The 18,752-nt window shown below is 38.2% G+C and overlaps 1 protein-coding gene, 2 long non-coding RNA genes and 1 other non-coding gene across 4 annotated transcripts in view; 2 read left to right on the top strand and 2 right to left on the bottom strand.

The window, feature by feature from the left end:
* Nucleotides 1–219: 219 nt before the first annotated feature.
* Nucleotides 220–4,367, bottom strand: LOC125961649 (uncharacterized). Its single transcript, XR_007472623.1, has 2 exons — nucleotides 4,268–4,367; nucleotides 220–2,054 (listed from the first exon to the last, which is right to left on the bottom strand). It is a non-coding gene; the product is annotated as an uncharacterized LOC125961649 (long non-coding RNA).
* A 151-nt stretch (nucleotides 4,368–4,518) lies between these two features.
* On the top strand, nucleotides 4,519–7,733 carry LOC117203304 (uncharacterized). The gene is made up of 5 exons (XR_004485997.2): nucleotides 4,519–4,860; nucleotides 5,177–5,444; nucleotides 6,947–7,067; nucleotides 7,305–7,373; nucleotides 7,550–7,733. It is a non-coding gene; the product is annotated as an uncharacterized LOC117203304 (long non-coding RNA).
* On the top strand, nucleotides 7,152–7,234 carry LOC117203355 (small nucleolar RNA SNORD87). Its single transcript, XR_004486086.1, has one exon. It is a non-coding gene; the product is annotated as a small nucleolar RNA SNORD87 (small nucleolar RNA).
* Nucleotides 7,734–9,881: 2,148 nt separating the features above from the next.
* The window catches only part of MCMDC2 (minichromosome maintenance domain containing 2), a 47,666-nt gene continuing 38,795 nt past the window's right edge, over nucleotides 9,882–18,752 (bottom strand). Inside the window, exons 15-16 of the mRNA XM_049700438.1 lie at nucleotides 17,048–17,157; nucleotides 9,882–11,238 (exon numbers count right to left, since the gene is read on the bottom strand). Coding sequence (XP_049556395.1) covers nucleotides 11,072–11,238; nucleotides 17,048–17,157 — 277 coding nt within the window. The 3' untranslated portion in view covers nucleotides 9,882–11,071. The remainder of the gene's footprint in view (nucleotides 11,239–17,047; nucleotides 17,158–18,752) is intronic.

Below are 18,752 nucleotides of genomic sequence, written 5' to 3'. Positions count from 1 at the left end.
TATTTAAGCCATGACACTTTTCTCTTGAAGTGGTTTTAGTTGTATTTGCAACTGGCAGCGTTAACTCACTTCAGCAACTTGGAGACCAGCAACCCCCAAGGATGTGCTCCTTGCTGGAGAATACCAAACACTTGTTATGATACCAGTCAGGGAATGATGGCTGAAGGGGCAAATCTTAGAAATGGTATATTTTTGCAGTCAGAAAAGAAAATGCACTACTTTAATAATTTTTCAACTTGATTTAATTTAATTATAAAATTGCATACACGTAAAAATCCAAACAGTAGAGAATGGTATACAATAAAAAATTAAAATATCACTTTCCCCACAAGTCCCAAGTTTCACTCCCTAGAGGCATGCACTGTAAAGTTTCGTCTGTTACCTCTCAAAAATATTTTATGTATAGTCATATAAATGCATGTTCTTTTTATTTAACCAAAAATGGGATTTTACTAAATACCTTCTGCATCTAGCTTTTAAAATTTAATATATCTTGAAAAAATTTCCAAATCAGCACATATTCATTTATTTATGCATTCAAGGGATATTTATTAAGTATTAGGTACTAGGAATAAAAAGGTAAGCAAAACAGATTAAGGTCTTTCCTCTCACAGAATGTATATTCCAGTGAGGGCAGCAAAAGTATATGTTTTTTTTTAGAGTATCATTACAGATTATGAAGGAAACAAAAAGGGGGATGTTTTATAGTAGACCCACTTTAGATAGGTGGGGCAAGTGTGGCCTCACTGGGAAACTGACATAGAAGCTGAGATCAAAGAAAATAATTAGTCACTCAAAAAGCTGGGACAAGAGAATTCTAGGCAGGAGCAAAGGCCTTGAGATGTGAAAATTGTTCGGCATGTTCCAAAAACTAAGCGTAGGCCAAGGTGACTGGTGTGTAACAAGAGAGGGGAAGCAAGAGATGTGGTAAACCATGTGAAAGGTGTGGATCTTTTTTCTCTTTTTAAAATATTTTGTATTTAATTTTATTGTGGTAAAGTATACATAACATAAATTTATCATTTTAACAATTTTTAAGTGTACAATACAGTGGCATTAAGTATATTCACAATTCAGTCACAAACCATCACCACTATACATTTCCAGAACTTTTTCATCATTCCAAACAGAAATTCTGTACCCATTAAACAGCAACTCCCATCCACTCTTCACCCCAGCCTCTGGTAACTCCTGTTTCACTTTCAATCTCTTTGAATTTGCCTATTGTAAGTACCTCATATAAGTGTAATCATACAATATTTGTCTTTTTTTGTCTGGCTTACTTCACTTAGCATAATGTCTTCAAGGTTCATCCATCTTATAGCATATATCAGAGTTTCCTTCCTTTTTAAGGCTGAATAATACTCCATTATATGCATGTACCACATTTTGTTTATCCATTCATCCACTGATGGCATTTGGGTTGTTTCTACCTTTCGGCAATTGTGAATAACGCTGCTATGAACACTGTTGTACAAGTATTTGAGTCTCTGCTTTCTATTTTTTAGGTCTATACCCTGAAGTGGAATTGCTGGATCACAGGGTAATTTTATGTTTAACATTTAGAGGAACCACCATACTGTTTTCCACAGTGGTTGCACCACTTTACATTCTCACCAGCAATGGTGCGTGGGTTCCAATTTCTCCACGTCCTTGCTAATACTTGTTATTTTGCTATTGTTTTTCAAATAATAGTCATCCTAATGGGTGTGAAGTGGTATCTCACTTTTTGAGATTAGTTTTGATTTACATTTTCTTAATGGTTAGTTACATGGAGCATCCGTTTCATGTGCTTATTGGCCATTGGTATATCTTCTTTGGAGAAATGTCTATTCATGTCCTTTGTCCATTTTTGAGCTGGGTTAAATTTGTTGTTGTTGTTGAGTTGTAGGAGTTCTTCATATATTCTGGATATTAATCCCTTATCAGATATATGCTTTGCAAATATTTTTTTCCATTCTGTGAATTGTCTTTGACAATCTCTTGATAGTGTCTTTTGATGCACAAAAATTTTTAATCTTGGTGAAGTCCAATTTATGTTTTTCTTTTGTGGCCTGTGCTTTTGTGTCATTTCCAAGAAATTATTGACAAATCAGTAATAGTGGCTGCCACACCTGCCCACCCAGCAAAGGCCTGGTGAAGGTGGCTGCCCATGTTGAAATTAGGTAGTGGAAGTAATATCCTTCCAGGAGTCTATGATGGCAGGCTGAGGCCCAAGTCACTACTTAACGGAAGAAACAGTGCCCACTTGGGGCCCCAAACAAAGAATTTTCCCCCCTATTCTTGGCCTTCTTGGATATGACATCCTACCTTCACTCCATCCCTTGTGTATTAAGTAAACATTGGCCATGTCCTGCTTGGCTGGCATGACGGTAAGGCCCATCTGCTTTTCTTTGAGGTCTGGTTCACTCACAACTTGATCACCTAATCACATATGTTCTTCCTTTCTAAACTTCCATAATTATTTTTCTAAAATGAAAACTCTAATCATGTGCTTTTAATAATTTTTTAAGGCTAAAACTTACACCATGACCCATCATATGCTTCACAATTAGGCCCTGCACACTGTGTCACACTCCAGCCCCATGAAGGGGTTCAGAGGAAAGTTCAGTGCTAATGATATTGGCGGTCTTTTTCAAACAAAGAATTTTAAGCCCCTGTAAATGTTAGCAACCCGGGCTCTTGGACTCTTTAATCAATAGATATTGATAAGGGTCCAAATGAGAATTTCAGGCAAGGCTTTATTGGGGCTTGTGCTGCAGCACAAGGGAGCAAAAGAAGTACAGGTGTCCCTGTTCGCTCCCAGAGAGGAGCTGCTTGGGAGCTTAAACGGGATAACAACCAGGGCGGGTCTGTGGGTTGGTCAGGAGGCATGGCTTAGGTGGTCTGCCCACCCCCTTGGTGGTGCCCTGTGCAGGGATCATGCTTTTTGCTCCCAGCACCTCAGAAGTGGCAGTTGGTTTGTGGCCAATTTGTATCTTATTACTCATAATTGCCCCAACTGCACACGTATGCAGTTATTTTTAGTCCCTTATAGTTTCTTTCAGGTGCAAGCACTGGGTTAAAGGGTCCCAGGTCCCAGCCTATCACATAAAGATGAATTCTTTGATAAAGTGAGTATAATCACAATTTGTTTTGCTAGGTTTAGATTTTCACACCATGTTTCTTTGAGGCAAATATATTCTGCCCTGGATTTTGTATCAATTTCTTGGATTTTGTTAACCAAGAATTCCAAGAACAGAGACCTGGTTGAAATAAAGAGGTGTTTATTTGGGGTGTGTTAGGACTGCAGCCTGGGAGATACAGCTCCAGGGAGCACTTGAACTGTGTTCTGCCATACTACAAAATGGGGGAAGCTCATAAAGGCAGAAAACCATAAGATTACATAAATTGTTTGTCAAGAATTAGGATTGGAGCTGGCAAGAAGTAAGGGTGCTTGCTAAACATGGATTGTTCGGGCGTTGAAATGACTACATAGCTGCCATAGGTAGCGGGTAACCTTTGAGACTACAAGGTTGCAGCTAGCAGCTGCTAGCACATACTGTTTTAAAAACAGCTGGTGGTGTCCTGAGTTTGACACAGTGCAGAAAATTGAAGTTCTCAGTGATGCAGGAACATGTCTGAAACCACACCCAACACTGTCCACCCAGCTCAATTTTGAATGCCTGAAACCATAGTTACTCCATTTTGATTTTTAAATGACTTAAAATATGTCAACAACTTCCAGTTTATACAGGAGGGATGATGTGTCTTTTACGGATTCAACTGTTTAATTATATGCTTTCATATGTATTCTTTCTGGAAACAAGATCATCAGCCTGTCTCTCCTCTAGCACTAAGCCTAATGCTATGCAGCCAGGACTCAAGATACAGTGATTGAGAGAAACAAGCGTAATAAAACACAAAATCAACAGCAAATTATAACATGTTCATAAAAACAAGGCAAGTGACTGATTTATGAATGCTTTTTCTTAACGCTCTACTATTACTATCAATCAAATTAGTAACAATATCTATTGTTATAATATAGAGGAAATGTAACAGCTCCTTTTTTTTCTGGTAACTAGTTCTTCTGTGTGTGTTAAGGGGTCGATTCCAGATGCCCTTACTATAAATTGGGATGTCCAATACCACCACTTTTTAAAGTACTGAACTACCCAAGAAAGTAGAAGACCAAGCAAATATAACTAGGAATGGGAGACCCTTTCTTTTTAGAGCATTTTCTGCTTGCTTGGATCCATTACAAACTAGTAGACTAATCACTTACATACTCAAGGGGAGAGCTCACAGCGAGGTCCTCAGGAGCCCCGAAAGCCTCTATGGAAATTCACAAAGCGCCTCCTCTGCGGGCCACGTAAACTTGAGGCGCTGCCGGAGTGCTCCGGATGCGGGGGCGGGGCCAGAGCAGGAAGGGGCGGGGCCAGAGCCGGAGCGCCCAGCGCCCCTCCCGGCCGCGGTGCTTTCTTTTCCGCCGGGCCGCGGGAGAAGGAAGGCGCTTCGGGAACTGTCGGCCTAGCGGGTGGGGCGGCAGCGCCTGCGGGCCTGTCGCCGGGCTCTTTGAGGGGGTGGGGGGGAGTACCAGTCTGACAAGTGCCAGTCCCTTTGGTGTTAGATCCTCGTCTTTTTTTCTGCCTGGAACCTGGCTCCGAGCCAGAGCGCGTGGGTCCGCCTCGGGCCTCTCCGCTCTGTGGGTCCCGCGCCCGGGGCCTCCATCCCGGTGCCCTCCGTCCACAGCCGGGCACAGCGGAGCGGTCGGCGCAGCCTCAGCCGCAAGGTCTTGTCAGGAGGCCCCTTCCTCTCCGCCTCCCCAGTTGACGCAGCCTCGAGCTTTCCTCCGCGCCTTCTGCTCAGTCGCATTTTGTGAGTAGCCGTTACCTGTCTTAGCTGACCCTTCTCCTTAGTAAGCGCCGATTAAGACTGTTCTCAGCTCAAACTAAGTAAGGGCCTTCTGCGATTCACTTGGTTCTGAGGCGGCTGGAAGGCGCGGCGGGTGGCTTGGCCGGAGCCCTTTTGTATCCCTAGTAAAGCTTTGTGTGCGACCTAGATGGTTTCAGGGTCCCTTAAATGGGCGCTCATTTATCCTTACTAAGGAAACGTTCTATAGCGGGGGAAGGGATCTTAGGCCTCAAGACAACCTTGACATGACTTTGTGATTGGTTTTTAAATTTATTAACAGAGCACAGTTTACCTACTAACAATGAGTTCTCGACGCAGTGGAGCATTGTCGGCATTTGTTCCCGGATCTTCCTTTGTGAATATGCTCTGGAGACGTGGCATTGAAGTTGGAGAAGAATCCGTACAGTATAGGAGGCCCTGAGGCTGTAAATGCCGGCTATACCCTTAGATGCTTCGGGTCACAGAGATGTGTATTTCCCGATACGATACAGAAGAAACCGGTCAAGAGCTGGGAGACTGGGAGAACTTTTGCCTCTTCAAAAGCAAAGGTATAAGTGAACCTCGTCCATGGGACTTGGTATCGTCATACGTTTGTTTGTTTTTTTCCTCCCCCCAATTTGAAATACAGGTTGTTTCATCTAAAACAATTCAACGGTTAACTGTCAAGGCAAATGTGATGGCTGGTAGTTTATATTTGGTATCAGAGTCATCGTTTTTGAGGCCTAAGCGGCTTGAATACTATTTTCATTGCTAAAATTTTACAAAATAAATATTTGATTAAAGTTTTGATAATGTATGTAAGTCCTTAAGCATAATAAATATACAAAAGCCCACTGATCCATTTAAGAACTGGGATATTATCAATACCATAACATCTGTTTGCTTCCCTATCCCAGCCCTTCCTTCCTTCCTTCCTTCCTTCCTATCCCATGCCTTCCATCCTGAAGTGCCCATCATCTGGGATTTTGTGCCCAGACTCAGTTTTTTGAGGGGAGTAGGGTGGATAGCAGTTTTATTATACATACATATCCCTAAACATTCTTTGTTTGTTTTAGGCCTTAAACAAATAGGACTTTCATGTATCAATAGTTGTCAGAAGTGCCATGAATCATATATTAAACTGAAGTTTTCCAAGTTGGAATTATTCATAAACAATAGTATGTGTTCCTAATATTATGTGAGAGATTTCAGCATTTCAAGACTTGAAAATGATAAATTGTCTTGCAAGGCCCAACATTTGATATGTCTTCATAAATCATTTCCAATAGCTGTCCAGTTCAATGATTTATCCTCCTGGGGTTCTGTAGGACATGATCTGTGGCCCTGGCCATGCCCTTTGCAGTACATAAATATGCTTTCAGGCAACTTGGGACTTAATTCTACAGGACTGTGTCCAGTAATGATGTCAACATAATGTATCTCTGCTCTGAAACTATATTAGATATGCCATAATAATGCTCTTAGTTAGAGGTCTGCACACTTGTTTTTATATATCTAACCTTTAACCTGGCTCATCTCATTCTTGTCAAGCTCTGAGGCAGAAAAGCAATGGTTGGGTACTCATTAGGACCATCATGTCTTAAAATCTGTACTGCCACAGTAAAAGAGCATCATAAATATATCCATCATTTTTGCCCATGCTAATGAATCCATTTCCAGCTTGGAAAGATCATTTATGGAATTATTAGGGCCTAACCGGTCAAAAGGACTAACACATCCTCAAGTCATTATAGATGTTTAAAATTGGGGACTTATCAGTTTGACTACCAAAAAAAGTATAATTAAGCAGCAAGCACATTCTTTTGTTCCTTCAGAGGTGTGTTAAACAAGAGATAGAAAATGACTCCACTATATAGTCTTAATGTTAGTAGTTTTTATTATAAATTTGATTGGGAGTCAGGAAGATTGCAAGTTTTTTTTGTTTTTTTTTTTAATGGCTCCTGATAAGAACGGGAAAAAAAATCCTACTGGACCGTACTACATATAAGATGCCAGACAAACAGATACAAATACAAATGAGAATTCACAATGAAATATATTTAATTTCTAGGTACAACAGAGCCTATGAGTTGAAGATGAATGAACGTCGTTGTGATAAATGTTTTCCGAAAACTTGTCATAGAGGATGGCTGTGAAAAAACCACCAGGAGGACAGCTGTGCTCGTAACAAGGTACCAAAAGTTTAATGTAAATTGTGTGCTTTTTTATGTGTTTGTGGTATTGTTCCTGAAGCACAGTACCAAAAATGTTTAATAACTGGCACAATGATGACTTACTTTTTGCCGTTTACCCAGCTGAGGGTATCTTTGAAGACATAATTTAAGACTGAGATGCCAATAATATATATTATGTGAATTACTCAAATATAATGCAGTTTTTTATTAAAATGGATGAAATGTTCTTTTCAGCATGTAAGTACCTGCAGATGAACGTTCAAGTCCTTAGCAGTGGTGTTTAAAAATTCTTCATTGCCTCAAGTAAGTAAGTAAGATTTATCAAGCAACCGCATCTAGAGATAATTTGAAAGTACCTGATAAATTCCAAAGGGCTGAGGCCATTTCCTGTTAAAGGTGCCTTTGTGTGTCAGGTTTTGATTTTCTTCGAGATTTGATTATGGATTGATTTTCACTGTTGGTTTCTGATTTTTTTCCAGAGGTGTGGCATACAACATTTTGGAAGGGAAAATGAAGAATTGGTCAAGAAGACATGAATTAAAGCAAATGATGAAAATTAATATTTTATTTAACATTGATCATCTCACAATAAATTATGTAGAAAAATATAAGTTCAAATGATTTTAATTGCTGGGCAATAAAGTCTCTTTTCTTTAAAATATATCAGGTCTTTAAACAGCTTCATTTTCTCTTTTTTTTTAGATTTTTTTATGTTTATTTTATTTTACAAATTTATTTATTTATTTTTGGCTGCGTTGGGTCTTTGTTGCTGTGCGTGGGCTTTCTCTTGTAGCGGTGAGCAGGGGCTACTTTTGTTGCGGTGTGCAGCCTTCTCATTGTGGTGGCTTCTCTCGTTGCGGAGCACAGGCTCTAGGCGTGCGGGCTCTAGAGCACAGGCTTAGTTGTGGCGCACGGGCTTAGTTGCTCTGCAGCATGTGGGATCGTCCCGGACCAGGGCTCGAACCCGTGTCCCCTGCATTGGCAGGCGGATTCTTAACCACTGCGCCACCAGAGAAGCCCCTAAACAGCTTCATTTTCATAGTTAGTAGTCAGACTTGTTTTTAACATACTTTAGGGATAGTATATTCTTGTCAGTAACTAGCTTCTCTGTGGATAGTGATTCTCTTTGAAGTGTCAGGTGGTGGGCAGCTGGGGAGACTTTTTAGTACATCCAGTTCTCATACCCTTTCTTGCTTTACTGGGTTTCTGGAGAGGTGCTAATCACTGCGTACTAAATAACTATGAAGGCCTCCCCTTTAGAACCTGCTGTTGTTCCTGAAAAACAAGCATTAGTTGACCCTTGACCCTTAGGGGCGCCAACACTCCCTAAAGTCAAAAATCCAAGTATAGCTTTATAGTCCACCCATTGTGTCCAAGGTTCCACATCCTCTGATTCAGTCAGCTGCAGATTGTATAGTGTAGTATGTATGTATTGATAAAAAGAAAATCCACCCTTTATGTGGCCCCATGCAGTTCAAAGCTGTGTTCAAGGGTTAACTAGTTGAAATTTTCTCAAATTACCCATTATAAGTAAAGGTTTCACCTATGACCTACAGATTTTTTAATTTTAATTTTATTCTTTGTTTGCTTTTACATTTGTGAAGAAAAAAGGATTTGGGAATTAATTTAGGACAAATTAGGATTTGTCCTAATCCTAGTATTAGTAATAATCTAGATTAAGGCAAATAATGACTGGACAGTCCAATCTGTCCAGGGCATGCAAATTTACAAGAATTCAAAAACAACTGAAATCCTACCCAGGTGAAGATTTAAATTTAGCTAAATCTTGCTTTTCCCCTGTTGAGTCCCACAGTACATAAATTCCTTGCTTTTATCAAGGTTATAATTTCAATATGGTAAGTCAAACAGTATGAATTGTACAGCAATATCACTTCCCATCAAAGGCAACATTTTTTTTTGAAAAGCACTTATATAATGAATCTCCCACCATGTTGCTTCAAGCTACCAGGAAACAAGCCCCACCAACACCCTTAATCTTCTCAGCTCTTCTGAAGAATTTGGCCTTCATGATGACAGGCTGCTTCGGGAGCTTTCCCTTCCCCAGAACTTTGTAGTAACTGATTGCACCACATCAATGATAGGAGCAGCTCTAGAACTACCATATGACCCAGGAATCCCACTACTGGGCATATACCCTGAGAAAACCATAATTCAAAAAGAGTCATGTACCAAAATGTTCATTGCAGCTCTATTTACAATAGCCCAGAGATGGAAACAACCTAAGTGTCCATCATCAGATGAATGGATAAAGAAGATGTGGCACATATATACAATGGAATATTACTCAGCCATAAAAAGAGACGAAATTGAGCTATTTGTAATGAGGTGGATAGACCTAGAGTCTGTCATATAGAGTGAAGTAAGTCAGAAAGAGAGAGACAAATACCGTATGCTAACACATATATATGGAATTTAAGAAAAAAAAAATGTCATGAAAAACCTAGGGGTGAAACAGGAATAAAGACACAGACTTACTAGAGAATGGACTTGAGGCTATGGGGAGGGGGAAGGGTAAACGGTGACAAAGCGATAAAGAGGCATGGACATATATACACTACCAAACGTAAGGTAGATAGCTAGTGGGAAGCAGCCGCATAGCACAGGGAGATCAGCTCCGTGCTTTGTGGCCGCCTGGAGGGGTGGGATAGGGAGGGTGGGAGGGAGGGAGGGAGACGCAAGCGGGAAGAGATATGGGAACATGTATATATATAACTGATTCATTTTGTTGTGAAGCTGAAACATACCATTGTAAAGCAATTATACTTCAATAAAGATGTTTAAAAAAAAAAAGTGTAAAATGGGGGCTATTTTATGGATCCTAGTTTTATAAAACATGTTTTGACTTCACACCATAGAGAACAAAAAACTGAAATATAGTATATAAGAAGCCACAAAATAAGGTCTTTAATTTGTAATATATGATTTTTTTTTTTAGACTAGGTTTGCCTTCTGAAAACAACACTGTATAGTCTCTGGCACTAGTGGATATTCAGTAAATACTGTTGAATGAACTGCAAGGAAAGAAAGAAGTAAGTGACTTGTTAAAAAGTCCTCTAGAGAGTGAGAGAGCTGTCTGCCTTCACAGTTAAACTCCATGAAGTACCTATTTCTAAAGAATTGATGCATGACAGTGTCTTGGTTAATAAGGTGGCAATTTTGTGATGACATTTTCCTATTAGTGAGTAGAACTGTCTTTTTAATTAAAACTTTGGAAAATAAAAACAAGGATTTGGGGATTTTACAAGATAAGTATATTTTTGCACGGTGTTCCTACCTTTTCAGAGCAGATATCTTCCCTCCAAAAATGAAGACGGTTTGCAAATTGGTTTCTTTGGCTTTTGGTACCTTTCTTGTAACTAGTTAGGTTTAAGGAGCCAATTACTGCTCCTTGATTCAATGGAACTTCTTTTCATTTAACCTGGTTTAAAAATGGAAAATTTCCAGGGCTTTTCCTGATCCCATAATTAGGGCTTCTAAAACAACATAATAGACATGTCAGTATCTAGCATGAAAAGTCCTTACACTGAAGGCTTCTGATTATATAAATGCTGTTATTTACTCATCAATTTTTCAGGTTCACAAATGAAGAAAAAAATGGTTTTACTTTGTAAGTAAATATTTAAAGTGTTATTGCCATCTTGTGACAAATAGAGGGAACTACACAAAAGTTACTATTTTTTTTCCATTGCTTAGTTTGCAACATTCTTTATATTTTAATCTGTGGACCACTGGTACACTGGGCTAACCAGAAGTTTTTTTAATAAGATTATCCTAAATTATAAATTTCTGCTGTTGGCTTTGAGATTTGTATTAGTGTTTATTCCATTAGCAATTAATTTGAAGAAATCATATTTTATATTTTTTAAGGTGGCATTCTAATGTACCCCTACACACAAGATTACCTGAAGCATTACTTGAAAATCACTCACACTTTTTTCCACTGCTTAAAAAGGAATGAAGGAAAAATTTCCTCAGATTGCCTATTCATCGCTAGCAAAGATAGCTGTCCCAGGTCCATATGTGGCAATAAACTGTTGGAGCTGTTGTTGGCACTCAGTCAGATAGATATCCCTTTGCTCTAAATATTCTTCATTATACAGTTCAAATGGAAATACTGCATTTGGAGCAACCCAAAGTACAGCGGCCCCTAAGTGAAGAAGGAAAAAGTATAAATGAGAAAAAATGCTAAATATGAAATCATATTTTCAACAAAATAGTGAAAGTTTTACAATTAAGTTCTGATCTATCTAATAGAGTATTTCAATAGCTATTATTTAAAAAAAAATTTTGAGACCCAGGAAACAGTTTCAGTAAATGCACAAACTGGTACCAGGGCCAATGGAAGAAACATTGATATTTAAATTTTAAAGTTTGGAAACTAGAAATTTGTCATCCATTGAAATAGCCATTAGTGTTCTGAAGCTGAATAGTGATGTGAGGAGGTGGAAGAAGTAAGGAGAGAAGGTATTGGAAGGTAGAGAAACAATAAAAAGATAAATCTATGGAATAGAAGAGAAATAACCTTGCATATATATTTAAATGATTTTTGACAAGGGTGTCAAGACCATTCAATGGGGAAAAGATGGTCTTTCCAACAAATGGTGCTGTGAAAGTGATATCCATGTGCAAAAGAATGAAGTTGGTTCCTTACCTTACATTATAAAAATTAGCTCAGTGAATCAAAGACCTACATGTAAGAACTAAGACTATAAAACTCTTAGAAAAACACACTGGGGAAATGCTTTATGACATTGAATTTGGCAATGTTTTCTATGATATAACACCAAAAGCATTGGCAATGAAGAGAATAGATAAAATAGGCCACATCAAAATTAAAAACTTTTGTGCATCAAAAGTTACAATCAACAAAGTGAAAAGGCAACTCACAGAATGGGAGAAAATATTTGCAAGCCATGTATCAGATAGGGGGTCTACAACTGAACAAGAAAACAGCCTGATTAAAAAATGGGCAAAAGACTTGAATAGACATTTCACCAAAGAAGATACACAAATGGCCAATAAGTACATGAAAAGATACTCAACATCAGTAATCATTAGAAAAATGCAAATGAAAACCACAATGAGATACCACTTCACACCAATAAGAATGGCTACTATCAAAACCAAAATAAAACAGAAGAAAGTACCAAGTCTTGGCAAGGATGTGGAGAAATTGGAACCCTTGTGCACTGTTAGTGGAAATGTAAAATGGTGCAACCCCTAAGGAAAACAGTATGGCAGTTCATCAGAAAATTAAACAGAATTACAGATCCTGCAATTTGACTTCTGGGTATATACCCAAAAGAATTGAAAGCAAGGTCTCAAAGAGATATTTGCACACTCATGTTCATTAGCAGCATTATTCACAATAGCCAAAGGCAGAAGCAACCTAAGTGTCCATTGATGGGTGAAGAGATTAACAAAATGTGGTTAATATATATATATATATATATATAATATATATATATATTATATATATATATATATGTGGTATATATATATATAGAGAGAGAGACAATGGAATATTCTTCAATCTTAGAAACGAAATTCTAATGCATGCTACAATGTGGATGAACCTTAAGGACATTATACTATTTGAAATTAGCCAGACAAAATAGGACAAACATATGATTCCACTTAGATGAGGTACCTAGAGAAGTCAAGTCCAGACAGACAGAAAGTAGAATAGTGCTTGCCAGGAGCTGGGGGAAGGGGAGAATAGAGAGTTATTGTTTAATGGGTATGGAGTTTCAGTTTGGGAAAATGAAAAGGTTATGGAGTTGGTGTGAATGTCCCTTACACCAATAAACTGTATACTTAAAAATGGTTAAGAAGGTAAATTTTATGTCTATTTTACCACAATTGAAAAAACAAAACAAAACAAAACCTTTGACTCATATTGCAGAAGTTAAGCTCTTAAATTCTATTTCATTGATTCACTAAATGAGTATCTAAATGTAACTGGCTGGGAGTACAACTGCTGGCCAAGCAGACAGTGCCTACCTTCCTAGAGCTGTCCGTCATTAGTAAACACAAGTAGCCTCAGACTTCTGTGACTGCTCCCTGTACTGCTTTACCTTACCTGAAACCTTGCTGTCCCTTGAGAACACTGCTTTCCTTGTGGCTCTCAAACACCCCACATACCTTAGTGTCACAAGAAAGAGTCAGTGCCTAAATTGCTGCACCTTTGCGGCTTCCAGACCGTTCTTTCCTCTTGTTAAAAATCTTTCTTCCTTTGATGCCCAGTGCCACCTGGGCTTTATCATCCTTTCCCCTTCCACAGTGAAGTCAACAATCAGCTCTCAGTACTTGGCTCACAATCTTCCTCTGTTCCCTAATACCTGCCATTCAGCGATTTCCATGTGAATGACCCATTTAACTGCCAATCTCCAAGTGTCCTGACCTTTTCCCTCTACCTCCACCACACATTCCCAGAATCAGAGGAAACCAATATCTCCAGAAACTTACTTCAAAACCATGAGTTCAAATGTCCCTCTTCTCTATGCTACCTCCTATGCTTCCAGGTCTTCTATCTCAGAGACCTCCAATCTGCTTCCTTCAATTCACTTCCCTCTTTTAGCCAATTTGAGTCCCTCCCTTGCCAGTCCCCACACTCCCTTGCCCCCTCTGCAACACTGCCACACTCATCTATCAAAACCTCAACTCTGCATGAACCCAACCATTTACCTTGTGCCTGCATTCAGGCTGCTAGGCAGAAAAACACATAATTGGCATTGCTTGGTTTCACTTTAAATGAATCACAGAAACCTGAGATGGTCAGTTGCACTGCCTGACAACCCTGTTGAGTTTCTCCAACACATTTGCTCTTCTTCCCCCCCCCCCACACCCCACCCCGCAATGACTATTACATTCCATTCTTTTCTCCTCAAACCTTTCATTTTTAGCTGATGACCTTGTTGACCTTGTGGAGAGTAAAAGACCAAATCTACAGACCTACCTGATTCTGTATCCATTGTTTTCCCTCCTATAAAATGAAGTGACTCTTCTATAAGAGGCCTTTACCTTCACATGTGCTCTGGATCCCATCCCCTCTCACCTTTTTAAGGACTTTACACCTTTGATCTTCCCCTCTTTCTGTAGTTTCATTAGTTTACTTTCTACTGCACATCATATGAGCTATTATCTTCTATCTTAAAAAAAAAATCCCTTCCTGGAACACGCATCCTTCTCCAGCTAATACCCTATTTCTTTCCTCATCTTCATAGTCAAACTTCTCAAAGTTGTCTATATGTGCTGTCTCCATATCTTCACTTCCTACCCCACCTGAATCCCCACTCCATTGAAATAGCTCTAATCACGACCACCTACAACCTCTAGATGGCCAAATCTAATCTTATTCAAACTCGCAACACATGATACAGTTGACCACTACACTCCTTTCTTGAAACACTCTCTTTCTTGGCTTCTATAATACAACTGCTTCTCGGTCTCATTTGTTAGTTCCTCCTCCTCAACTCCATTTCTAAGTATTGGAATTCTTCAAAGGCAGTCCTGGGGTTCTCCGTATAGTCTCTCTCTCTGTGATTTCATCCATTCCATGGCTTTGAGTACCATCTCTGTGCTGATGATCCCTAAATTGTATTTCTAGGTTAGAACTCTCTTCTAAACTCCAGATTATTATATCTGTCTATTGATATCTCTGCAGGATGTCTCAAACTTATATCTATAATTTGATCCCCGCCCCAGCCCAAACCTTTTTCTCTTTCTTCCTAGTCCTGGTAAATGGCACCATGATCCACTCAGTTGCTCAAGGCAGAAACCTGAGAGTTTCCTTAATTCTTCCCTCTCCCCACCGCCCAACTCCTAAATCTAGTTCATAAATGTAACTATTGGTTTTTGCATCCAAGAAAAATGTCCCTGAGTAGGGATTATTTTCTTGCTATGTTTAAAGTAAAATTTAAGGAGCTCTTAACATTGTTTTGCTAAGACTTGAAAAAGAATATACCTAACTGCAACTTATTATGAAAACAAAAAGTAACTAAAGGAATAAAAACTTCATATAGTTTTATTTCTCTCAACAAAATCTTTCTTATATGCTTCAAGAAAGTCCTGACAAAATAGTTATCAAGTGAAAATAGCCATATTCAGTCACAGGAGTCCTTAATATTATAATACCACAGTTTCTAAGTTCAAAGACACACATTTTTGTCTTCTTACTGAAATCTAGTTGTATCTTAACAATTTTGATGGTGATAGCATGTCACAGTAAAATTGGCAGCATGGTATGTAAAATTGGCAGCATGGTATGTAAAATAATGTCTTAGATTTTATCAAGTATATTTTAAAATATAGAATAAGAAGATAAAGATAAAGCAAGTTAAACACAAAAATTCCTATCCTTCTTATTTAATATTGGTTGAGAACAAGCGATTTTCTCTTTTGGTAGGTAAAACTAATTCAGGATGATAAGTAACCTTTTCTGGGGGTTATGAAACTCTAAAACATACTTCAAAAAACTTATGATTGGGGGAAAGTGGCAGGGGTGGTGGTGGTGGGATGAACTGGGAGATTGGGATTGACATGTACACACTAGTATGTATAAAATGGGTAACTAATAAGAACCTGCTGTATAAAAAAATAAAACTAAATAAGAAAAACTTATGATTCCTCTCCCTAAGCAAAAAAGGTAGAAAGCACATGCATATACAAATTTTCATATAATTTAGGGATTCACAAGCCCCTAGGACTCTCTCAGTATCCATGGATCCTAGGTTAAGAATTCTTGATTTAGATAATTATAGAACAAAGTTCTAATGTTCTAGTGGATCTCTGTGAAAAGTTATTACAAAATAAATTGAATTTGAAGCAAATTTAAACACTAAACATACACATACAGGAAAGTCAGTGTTAATACATCCTTTCACTCCCAGGGTTGGAACTGAAATAAAGTAAAAATCTCACTAAAATAGAGTCAGGAGGCCAGAAGGGGGAGCTCTCATGCATGTTCCTCTCAACATCAATACAGATCTCAACAGGAAGAGACATACCCTGCATCTCCAGCAGGAGGTAACTATTGGTTTTTGCACACTACTTTACTACCACCAGCAGGAGGAAGAAAGATTTTCTCCTTGCCCGGCAATAGCGCCACTAAAGAGAGACTGCCACAACGCAGCCAATGAAAAGCCACTATACTTGGAACTCCCAGTTTCCTCCAATGGACTTTGTTATAACAACCCTCCCAACTCCACTTCTGCTCTACAGAAGAGTTTCTTCTTTGCTTTACCAGACTTGCATGTGATTTACCATAGTTGCAATGTCCTGAATTGCAATTCTTTCCTGTTCCTGAATAAAACTGTTTTGCTGATAAAATAACTGGCTGTTTTATTGTTTTAGGTTAGCAGAACCAAAGTTTGGTTTGAAGGATCGTAAATCTCATCGAAATTAATGTCTCATATAATTCAAAAAGAACTTTGTGAGGATAATTCTCTTTACTCTTACCTTTAAGAGCCCCTTTATGTTTTTATTAGCAAAACCATGATAAGCTCCTTTGATTTCAAATAATTAAATGCTATAGTCACAGTATTATAACTAGCAATTGAGAGAAGGTGGTGATGCAAGATGATCACATTTTCTTTGGCTATGTGTCTAACTCCACTCTGGGGGATTGCTTGACAATTAAATGTTGCATGCTATTTTAAAAGGAAGATAAATTTTAAATCATTTCATGTGTCATACTTTTTTTTCAGAATTCTCTAAGCAATGCAAAAGTTCAAGCATAGAAACAATCATGCACAATTAGGAACTTGATACCAGATAATGATACTACCTGTAAATAATTACTAAATGTTTAAATTCAAACAGGACTTACGTGGTAGAAATTTATTATTCTTTAAAATATTGTTTAAAATATATGTAACATCTTAATTTACCGGATTAAGAATATTCAAGTTTAAATATAATTATTTGTAGTGATCACTAATAACTTAATAGATTACCATATTTCAATGTTAGAGATGTTTCAAATAATAAGGCTGCAATAAGTACATCTTCTTTAAGCACTTTATTCCTTAGGTTCAGTCGAGCATGGGCTTCAGATAGGGAAACTCTAAAAAAGAAAACTGATGCCAATCAAAATATGTTGATATTATAAAGATAATATATATTTTGGCAGGAACAAACCAAGATATGTGTGAGCAGAAGCCACACCTTAAATATCAGCATATTCTTATTTTTAAAAAATTTTATTTTCTTTTCAAAGCATTTTTTCCTACCAAGTTGAATAGACTGTTGCAGAACAAGGAAGTATCCTGACTTATTATCAAAGAATTGGTTTCTATCCTGGCTTTTCTTTATTATTCTACACCCTGCGCTCCCCAAGTTCTGTTCAGTTAAATACACAGTTGGAAAAATTAACCTAACTAAATATCTCTTACAGACACATCCTTTGTATTTTCTCCTAGTTCTTAATCCATTTGAAGTCCTCATAGAATCTTGAAATTTCAGTGTTGGAAGACATTTTAGACAGCAAATTTCAAATCCCATCATGTAACTGAATTTTCTCTACAACGTCCCAGGCTACTTATTATTCGGTCCCTTTTGAACTTCACCTAGGATTCACTAGGAATCATGAGGCAATCCATTCCTTTATTTTTTATTTTTAAGCTAGCTTTAATGTACTTGAATGATTGCTGGATGTGGGAATCAGAAAACCTGGGTTATGTCTCTAGAATTTACTAGCTGTGTGAGTTTGTATGAAGCATTTAACTTCTGAGATTTTTTGAAGCTCTGCTATAAAATGGGGATAATAATAATTAATAGGGTTATTGTGATTTCAAATAAGGTATTTGAAAATTTTGGGACTCACCCACAAAGATTATATAAATGTAAGCTGAAATTGGTTTCACTGCAATGTATACCAACTGGTCCCTGTTTTGTCTTCTGGGATTACAAAACAAGTCTAATACTTCTTAAATGTGACAGCTCTTCAAATATTCAAAGACAGCTTTTCTAGTTGCTCCATGCTTTATTTTCTCCAAAATAAATATTCCTAGTTCTTTTTTTTTTTTTTTGGTGCGGGGGCTGCACCACGCAGCATATGATCTTGGTTCCCCCAACCAGGGATGGATCCCGTGCCCCCTGCTTTGGAAGCGCGGAGTCATAACCACTGGACTGCCAGGAAAGTTCCTCCTAGTTCTTTTAATATGTCATGTGACATAATTTTCAAGCCCCTTGTCATCTTGGCTATTCTCCTTGTGACCAGATTTGGTTAATATTCCTTTTCAGTACAGTGCTACAGGTGTGATTTGATCAGCAGGGTACAGGTGGGGCAGAATTAGCATCTTCTCACTCTTGATACTATGTTCTATTACTACAACCCCAAATCACAGTATTATTTACAGCCATATTACCTTGCTTACTCATATTATATGTAAAAATAATGAAATCTCAAATCTTCTTCATATTAAGCCAGATCACCCCTTTCCAATGTATTCACACTTATACCAGGGAGGTTGGGACCTAATTAAAGACATTACAGGGACTTCCCTGGTGGTCCAGTGGTTAAGACTCCACACTCCCAATGCAGGGGGTCCGGGTTCAATTCCTGATCAGGGAACTAAGGTCCCACATACCACAACTAAGCCTGCATGCCTCAACTACTGAGCCCGCATGCTCCAGAGTCTTTGAGCTGCAACTAGAGAA

Source organism: Orcinus orca, chromosome 17, assembly GCF_937001465.1.
Source record: "Orcinus orca chromosome 17, mOrcOrc1.1, whole genome shotgun sequence".
Taxonomy (NCBI): Eukaryota; Metazoa; Chordata; class Mammalia; order Artiodactyla; family Delphinidae; genus Orcinus; species Orcinus orca.
The sequence above is the reverse complement of the archived record's forward strand: the minus strand, read 5'-3'. Positions and strand labels throughout refer to the sequence as shown.